Source organism: Neomonachus schauinslandi, chromosome 4 (genome assembly GCF_002201575.2).
Source record: "Neomonachus schauinslandi chromosome 4, ASM220157v2, whole genome shotgun sequence".
NCBI lineage: Eukaryota > Metazoa > Chordata > Mammalia > Carnivora > Phocidae > Neomonachus > Neomonachus schauinslandi.
In genome coordinates this window covers 142,812,511-142,822,310 of record NC_058406.1, presented here as the reverse complement: position 1 = coordinate 142,822,310, position 9,800 = coordinate 142,812,511, and the positions used below count along the sequence as shown (strand labels likewise).

The window sequence follows — 9,800 nt, the reverse complement described above, 5'->3', positions numbered from 1 at the left end:
AATTTTTTTTTTTTTTTTTTTTTTTTTTTTTTTTTTTTTTTTTTAACCACTGGAGCGCCTCTCAATTGGGTTTGCTGGATATATCTTCGAGGTTTGGGGGTGATTCAGTTGAACTGTATCACAAGATACTTAAAATTGCTGGGAAGGCATTCACACAAAAGAAGGGTCCTAAACTGGTGAATTTAGCTGATGACATTTGTGAGATTTTCAGCTCTGAGTTGAATTATGAATGAATGGGTATTGAGTTAAGACAAAATACCAGAGCATTTGTTCAGTTTTAGTTGGCATAAGCATAAAAACAAGAGACTGGATTAGAGTTTCAAATCAGGTTTTTGTGGGAGGTTTAGAGGAGTTATAATGGGTGGTTACAATTTAATTCTGATTTAACACATTTTCAGCATTCCTGCAGGCCCAAAACCTTATAATAATTAGCTCTCAAATACAAATAGTATAAAATAAAATTCCTTTATCTACGTATAGGTAGGTACTGACTAGGGGAGGATAACATTTTCCCAAATTTATGTAAAGGCAAAACCAAGAAGTACTGTATTTTTGAATTTGTTTTGCAGCCAGTTTGATTCTTTAATTTCATTATTGACAGTATATGTCTTGGTGAAAATGTTGACAAATGGTGCCGATTTTTCCTAAGTAGTTAAGACTATCTGGTTGCCAGTTAAATTTGTTTAATTACTATAGGAGAAAATTTTATAAAATATGTTTATTTTAGGCTCATTATACTTTCTTATGCAGATGTTATAATTTAGTTGGGAGTGGAAGGAGTTTGAAGCCATACTAGGATATGTGTAAACATGTATTTATTTTTAAACCATTTTCATTAATTATTTTAATGCTTTTACAGGACTTTTTCTAGAGTTGATGTTTTATTTTTACCAAATAGTCATCAAACCAACGTCAAAAGGATAAATGAAAGTAAAAATGTCAGTGCTTAATACCGGATCCTAAGGATAAATTGGCATTCTCATTGTGTTTGCCAAAGTGTGACTGTTTTGAAAGCCCTTTAATTTTCTTTCTTTCTTTGCAGATACAATCCTAATGTAAAAAGGAGACGATAACTAAGGATTTTATAAAGGAGCCACAGAAAAACATTCCCTCTCAAGCATTTACATCAAGTTTCCTCTGGCATACATTAAGTATATAGAAGGGATTTAAATTACAAAGGTTTTATGGCCTAAATTTGTTGAATAAAATGCACAAATTCCATTTTTTTGTATGTGACAGTATTATTCAGTTTTCAGTCTTTGTCATCTCATCTCTTATGGTAATTTTTTCATTTCTAAATGTGGCTTTTTACTTATTGAATATTTAATATAGTCACAGTTCAAAATTCTAAAAGTATAAAAGAATAAGAAATGAAAAGATCTCCCTTCCACCACTGGTCTAGCTGTTTGGTTCCCCTCCTCCAAAAAAAGCCATGATACTCATTTCTTATGAGTCTTTCCAGAGATTTTTGCTGCCTCTTCAAATTTCTATGCATATTATTTTTCCAGTAATTTCCTACAAAAATGATAGCATAACATAGTATTCTGCACCTTGCTGTTTTTTGCCAAATAGATTGGAAGATCATACACATATCAGAGCATACATTTTCCTCCCGTTATACTGTAGTCTTCCTTGAGCTGACGTGACCCACATGAAATGGATTTCAGGGGTGAAGATATCATCCACATATTATTCTAGTACTAGAAAAGACAATATGGAAGACTTCATCAAGCTTGTGGATAGATTTTACTAGAATGGGAAGACTTACTTGGTGGTCTTACTGAGCTGGGTGTGTATCTCTTGAGCTTCTTAGAGTCCTGATTTTCCTATTTGCAAAATAGAAATGATAACATTGTCTTCTTTGTTAAAGGACTATGGTAAGAAAAAAAAGTCTTTTTTTCAGATTTTGTAATATAGACAACTTTGGCTGTACATTAGAATTATAGTAGACTTTTTATCAACTCTAACGACTGATGCATTAAGTTCTGGGAGGTAGAACAAGCTTTTTATACTGATTGAAATTTTCATGGTCTCACATAGGTTCTGCTACCCTAATGAGCTAAGCATTTTATGTTGTTAGAGATAACCTAGCATGAAAAATTATGTTCAAAGTTAATATGTACTGTTGCTAGATCCTCATGGAAGATTATTGGTGTTAAACATCTCTTCATTAACTTGGCCATTTGTATATCTTCTTTGGAAAAAAAAGTCTCTTCAGCTCCTCTGCCCGTTTTTTTAATTGGATTGTTTGGTTTTTTGCTGTTGAATTGTAGGAGTTCTTTATATATTTTGGATATTAACCCCTTATCAGATATATGATGTATGATATGCATATATTTTCTCCCATTCCACAGGTTGCCTTCTTGTTTGGTTGATTGCTGCCTTTGATATGTAGAAGCTTTTTAGTTTGATATAGTTCCACTTGTTTATTTTTTATTTCGTTGATTTTGCTTTAGATGTCAAATCCAAAGACCCAATCATTGTCATGACTGATGTCAAGAAGCTTACCTCTCCTATGTTTTCTTCTAGGAGTTTCATAGTTTCAGGTCTTACATTTAAGTCTTTAATCCATTTTTAGTTGATTTTTTCGCATATGGGACAAGATAGTGGTCCAGTTTCATTCTTCTGCATGTGGCTGTTCAGTTTTCCTGCAACCATTTATGAAGAGACTATCTTTTCCCTGTTGTATACTCATGGATCCTTTGTCAAAAATTAATTGACCATAAACGTGTGACTTTATTTCTGACCATAAACATGTGACTTTATTTTTTTATCTCTGTCATGTTTGATTCCTCTGTGTGTCTTTTTATGCCAATACCAAATAGTTTTGATTAATATAGCTGTGTAATATACTTTGAAATCAGGAAGTATGATGCCTCCAGCTTTGTTTTTTCTCAAGACTGCTTTGGTCATTCGGAGTTTTCTTCTGAGAGTCCAGCTTTATTTTTTCACATGTGAATATCCAATTATTCCAGCACAATTTATTGAAGAGACTCCTCCACTGAGTGTTCTTGGCTCCCTTGACAAACACTGGTTGGTGATATATACTTGGGTTTATTTTTGGGCTCTCGATTCTATATTTGTCTTGGTGTATTTATTTTTATGCCAGTACCATATGGTTTTATGGACTGTAGCTTCATAGAATAGCTTGAAATAAGGAAAGGGGGTGCCTACTGCTTTGTTCTTTCTCGGGATTTTTTCGGGCTTTTTGGGGTCTTTTGTGGTTCCATACAAATTTTAGGAGTGCTTTTTCTGCTTCCCTAAAAAATGCCATTGGAATCTTGATAGGGATTGCATTGAATCTGTAAATGACTTTTAGTAGTATTGACATTTTAACAACATTAATTTTTCCAATCCACAAACAAGGGATACTTTTCTATTTGTATCTTCTTCAATTTCTGTCATTGGTGTTTTGTAGTTTCGGAGTAGAGATCTTTTATCTCCTTAAGTTTGTCCCTAAGTATTTTGTTTTTGGTGCCATTTCAAATGGGATCTACTACTTTATTTTTCAGAAAATTTAGTGTTACTGTATAGAAGTGCTACGGATTTTTTAATAACTTTGTTTTGTATCCTTAGTTTTACCAAATTCATTGATTAGATGTAACAGTATTTTGGTTGAGTCTTTAGTAATTTTTTATAAAATCTTGTCTACAAATAGAGACAATTTTACTTCTTTCTTTCCAATTCTGATACCTTTTTTTTTAAGATTTTATTTGAGAGAGAGAGTGCATGAGCAAGGGGAGGGGCAGAGGGAGAAGCAGACTCCCCGCTGAGTAGGGGCCCCAATGTGAGGCTCCATCCCTGGACCCTGGAATCATGACCTGAGCCACCCAGGCGCCCCCTGATACCTTTTATTCCTTTTTCTTGCCTGACTGCTCTAGCTAGGACTTCTGATATTATATTGTATAGGAGTGGTGAGCGGACACCCTATCTTGTTCCTGATCTTAGAGGGAAAGCTTTCAACCTGTCACCATAGAGTGGGATATTAGCTGTGGGCTTGTCGTGAACGGCCTTTATTATGTGGAGGTATGTTCCCTCTGTACCTACCTTGTTGAGAGTTTTTATCATGAATGATGTCAAATTTTGTCAAATGGCTTTTCTGCATCCATTAAGATGACTGTATGATTTTTAACCTTCATTTTCTTAAAGTTATGTATCACATTGAGTTATTTGCAAACGTTGAACCATCCTTGTGTCCCTGGTCATGGTATATGATCTTTTTAATGTATTGTTGAGTTTGGTTTGCTTATATTTTGTTGAGGATTTTTTTGCATCTGTGTTCATCAGGGATTTTGGCCTGTAATTTTACTTTCTTGTAGTGCTATTTTTTTGCTTTTGCCATCAGAATAATGCAGGCTTCATAAGATGAGTGTTTCTTCCACTTCTGTTTTTTGGAAGAGTTTGAGAAGGATTGGTTTTAATTCCTTGTTAAATGTTTTGTGGAATTTACCAGTGAAGCCACCTAGTCCTCGGCTTTTCTTTGTTGGGAGGTGTTTGATTACTGATTCAATCTCCTTAGTAATACTTGGTCTATTCAGATATTCTATTTCTTCATGATTATGAAGAAAGGCACTTGTGTCGATTATATGCTCCTACAAATTTACCCACTCTTGTAAAGTTCTACAGTTTTTTGGCATATAATTGTTTATTATAGTCTGTTATCCTTTCTATTTATGTGGTATCAGTTGTAATGTCTCCTCTTTGATTTCTAATGTTACTTTTTTGAGTCCCTTCTCTTTTTTTTTATGTCTAGCTAAAGTTTTGTTAATTTTTTGAGGAAAAAACAGGTTTAGTTTCATTGATCTTTTCTATTGTCTTTTTATTCTCATTTATTTCTGCTCTGATCTTTGTTATTTCCTCCCTTCTACTAACTTTAGGCTTGGTTTGTTCTTTTTTTAGCTCCTTGAGGTGTAAATTTAGGTGGTTTGTTTGAGATCTTTCTTGTTTCTTGGTGTAGGCAGCTTATTGGTATGAACTTCCTTCTTAGAAGTGCCTTTGCTGCATCCCATAAATTTTGACATACTTTCTTTACATTTTAATTTGTCTCAGGGTACTTTTATTTCTCTTTTGATCTCTTCTTGGTCCAGTGATTGTTCAGTAGTATGCTCTTTTATCTCCACATATTGTGAGCTTTCCAATTTTCTTCTTGTAATTGAATTTTAGTTTCACACTGCGATTGGAAAAGATGCTTGATAGGATTCCAATCTTAAATATTTTGAGACTTGTTTTGTGATCTAACATATGATCTGTCCTATAGAATATTTGTGTGTGCTTGAGAAGAATAGGTATTCTGCTGGTGTTGGATGGAATGTTCTGTAAATGTCTGTTAAGTCCATCTGGTTTAATGCATCACTTCAGCCCCATATTTCCTAATTTTCTGTCTGATCTATCCATTGCATAAAATGGGGCATTGAAGTCTCCAACTATTATTGTATTGCTGTCTGTTTCTTCCTTCAAATCTATTAATATTTATTCTATATATTTAGGTAATTCTATGTTGGGTGCATAAATATTTACATTTGTTATATCCTGTTGTTGGATTGACCCTTAATATTATACAGTGACCTTCTTTGTTTATTACACTCTCTGGATAGAAGTCCATTTTGTTTAAGTATAGCTACTCCTGCTTTCTTTTTGTTCCATCTCCATGGAATATCTTTTCCCATCCCTTCACATTCAGTCTATGTATGTCCCTAAAGCTGACATGAGTCTCTCGTAATCAGCATGTAGTTGGGTCTTCTTTGTTTTGTTTTGTTTTCATCTGTTGATGTCTTTTCATTGGAAGGTTTAGACCATTTACATTTAAAGTAATTATGGATATATGTGAACTTAATGTCATTTGGCTAATTGTTTTCTGGCTAATTAATTTCTGTAAATTGTTTTGTAATTTAATTCCTTTAGTCCTTCCTTCTTGCTCTCTTCCTTTGTGATTTGGCAATTTTCTGTAGTGGTTTATTTAGATTCCTTTCTTTTTATCTTTTGCATATCCAATGTAGATGCTTTGTATTTACCATGAGGCTTAAATAAAACACCTTATAGTTACACAGTCTATTTTAAACCGGTAAGAACTTAATTGAATGCATACTAAAGCTCCACATTTTTACTCTTCCCCTAAGCCTTATGTTTTTGATGTCACAATTTACATCTTTTTACCTTGTGTAACTATTAACAAATTATTGTACTTAACGTTTTCTGCTTTTGTCTTTTAACCTTCATACTAGATTTGTAAGTGACCTATCACCATTACAATATTAGAGTATTTTCAATTTATGTATTTACCTTTACCAGTGAGATTTATAATTTCATATATTTTCCTGTTACTAGTTACCATTTTTTCTTTTCAGCTTGAAGGAGTCCCTTTAACATTTCTTGTAAAGCTGATTGAGTGATGATAAGCTTCAGTTTTTGTATCTGGAAAGCTCAATCTCTCCATCAGTTCTGAAGGACAACTTCACTGGGTAGGCTATTCTTGATTGGCAGGTTTTTTTCTTTTAGCAATTAAAATATATCATTCCATTCTCTTCTGCCCTGCCATGTTTCTGCTGAATAATCTCATTATCTAGTAGCGGTTCCCTCATAAGTAACAAATTGCTTTTGTTATTCTGACTTTAAGATTCTCTTTGTCTTTAACTTTTGACAATTCATTTAATTGGTGTGGGTGTTTTGGGATTAACTGAAACTTTTTGGTTTTCTTGGATCTGGATGTCAGTTTCATTCCCCAGATTAGGGATATGTTCAGACACTTTTTCTTTGAATAAGCTTTCTGCCCCCTTATCTCTTTCTTCTTATGAGATCCCTATAATGCAAATATTGGTCCCATGAGTCTCATAAGCTGTCTGTACTTTTTCATTCTTTTTTTCTTTTTTCTGCTTATTATGCTGATTCCGTGCTCTACAAGTTCACTCTTTCTTCCTGTTTCATCTATCAAATCTGTTTTGAATCCTCTACTGAATTTTTCAGTTCAGTTTTGTATTCTTCAGCCTTGTGATATGTTTGGTTCTTGTTTTCTCTTTGTTGAAATATTCACTTTGTACATGTGTTATTCTGACCTTGGTGAGCATCTCTATGACCATAAGTCTTAACTCTTTATCAGATAAATCACTAATCTCCAAGGTCCACTTCTAGATTTTTATCTTGTTATTCTATGTGGAACAGGTTTCTGTATTTCTTCATTTTCCTTGACTCCCTGTGTTGATTTTTGTGTATTAGATAACATAGATAACATAGTTGAAGGTGTGCCAAGTTCTGTAAGTGTCTTAAAGGGAAGGATCTTAGCATCTAGATACAGACTGACAGGAAGCTGGACCCTCAGGCAGAAGCTTTTAAATTATTTAAGTATCCATCTTTCATGGAACTGTGAGCTGGGTGTTTCCTTCTCCACTGAACCCTGGGGTAGTAGCTAGTTAAGAATTGTTTCTGTTTAGCCTCAGTTCCAGTGATGTTGGTGATTTGGATTGGGCTACGTACAGGGTGAATGCAGCCATGGTGTCTGCTGGCTTTCCTGGTCTGAGTAGGATGGCAGTCTCTCCCTAGGTGTGAAGTAGATTAGAAGCTTGACCTTTACACTACAGCTTTTAAGATACGCAGATAGTGTTCCCTCTCTCGCTGTGTCTCTGTCAAATAAATAAATGAATTAAAAAAAAAATAGGCAGATAGGCCTCTGTCACGGAAAGACTGAGATAAGGGCATTTTTGCCTACTGATTCTTTCTTGAGCCCTGGGCATATAGCTGGTTTAAAGCTGTTTGTTAGCCATAGTCTTGTTCAACCCACAGACAAAAGCCCTGCTGGCCACCAGTGCCAGGCTATCAAGGACTGTATCATCTGGGTGGCAGCTACAAGAGCTCCTGCACCTGATACGGGTGCCAGCCCCTTGGAGGAAGACACGAGTGACTTAGAGCAAAGGAGAGTGCAGAAATAATACCTGCTGGGCTCAGAAAAGATAGCAGTCTGTTCCTAAATCAGCAACCAGACTTTCATGCTGCAGCTTGTAAGATACGCAAAGAAGCCTCGGGAAAGACTGGGAGGGAAATGCGCATTTATCTCTGCTGCCTCTGGTGGGTTATCCACAGTAAATCCAAGCCAGTTAAGAACCATTCTTTGTTTGCTGTAGTCTCGTGGGTCCTATGGGCACCAGGCTTGTTGGCTTTCAAACCTAGGTGTTTCAGGGGCTCATCCCACAGAAGTCTTAAAAATTGGGACATTAGATGTTGCATCCACACCCTTCAGTCCTCTGGGAGTATATGTAAGTTCCTTCCTGATTGTTCGCTGCTGTGCCAGAAGTGGAGCTTATGGCAAGTGTCTCTAAACCTCTCCAACCCCTTTTGGGGTGGGGTGGGGGTAGGTGTGTGTGTGTGACCGTGTCAGAGTTTCTCAGCTAGTTTCTGGGTTTCTTTCAGAAGGAATTGTTCCATGTGTAGCTGTAGATTTGGTGTATCCATGGGAGGACATGAATTCAGGGGCCTCCTGTGTCACTGTCTTAACCAGAACTTCATTTATCTTAAAACTCAGTAATTAGGTGCATATACATTTAAGGTTGGTACATCTTCTGGACTTACTATATCTTTTGTTATGAAATATCCATCTCTAGTAATACTTGCCTTGAAGTCACCTTTCTCTTTAGTGTTTGCATCCTATGTCTTTGTCTTTCTTAATCCTTTTTAACCTATGCGTGTCTTTATATTTTCCTCTTTTTAAACACAATATTGTTGAAGCTTGCTTTTTATCCAGTATGATATTTGCATTTAAATTGGTGATGCTTAATCTATTTACATAATTTGTGGTTGGGTTAAGGTCTGTTACCATGTTTTTCCTTTGTCCCATTTTTTTTTTTCTCCTTAGCATTAATCAAGTATTTTTTAATATTCCATTTTATTGCTTCTGTTGGCTTTATAACTACACCATTTACATTTTCTTAATATTTGCTGGAAGGATATACATTCTTTACTTAATACAGCCTACCTTAAATAACATACCATTTATGCCTGTATAATGTATATGTCAGATATGTGCACTCCACTTATCCCTTTATTTATGGTGTAATTATGTATTTTACTTCTACATGTCCTAAATCTTAGTTTTTTAAATTTTGCTTTAAATTTTTTAAATACACTATTATTTTCCTTTCAAAAGTTAATTGGAAATAGAGCTACCCTACGACCCAGCAATTGCACTACTGGGTATTTACCCTGAAGATACAAATGTAGTGATCCAGAGGGGCACCTGCACCCCAGTGTTTATAGCAGCAATGTCCACAATAGCCAAACTATGGAAAGAGCCCAGATGTCCATTGACAGATGAATGGATAAAGATGTGGTGTGTATATATTGAATATAATGGAATATTACACAGCCATCAAAAAATGAAATCTTGGCCATTTGCAGTGACTTGGATGGAACTAGAGGGTATTATGCTAAGCGAAATAAGTCAGAGAAAGACAATTAACCATATGATCTCACTGATATGTGGTATTTAAGAAACCAGGCAGAGGATCATAGGGGAAGAGAGGAAAAAATGAAACAAGACAAAACCGGAGAGGGAGACAAACCATAAAAGACTCTTAATCATAGGAAACTAACTGAGGGTTGCTGGAGGGGAGGGGGGTAGAGGGATGTGGTAACTGGGTGATGGACATTGGGGAGGGTATGTGTTATAATGAACACTAAGTGTAAGATTGATGAATCACAGACCTGTACCCCTGAAACAAATATGTTAATTGAATTTAAAGTTAATTGGCTTTTAATTTAGGCACTAGAAAAATATTTATCATTTCTGGCACTTTCCTTCATGAAGATATGTTTCA

The 9,800-nt window shown here is 35.2% G+C and overlaps 1 protein-coding gene across 1 annotated transcript in view; it reads left to right on the top strand.

Annotated features, from left to right (window-relative positions):
- The window catches only part of NBN (nibrin), a 43,478-nt gene extending 42,270 nt beyond the window's left edge, over positions 1-1,208 (top strand). The window contains exon 15 of the mRNA XM_044914251.1: positions 1,043-1,208. Within this exon, the coding sequence (XP_044770186.1) occupies positions 1,043-1,073 (31 nt within the window). The 3' untranslated portion in view covers positions 1,074-1,208. The remainder of the gene's footprint in view (positions 1-1,042) is intronic.
- The last annotated feature ends 8,592 nt before the right edge of the window (positions 1,209-9,800 follow it).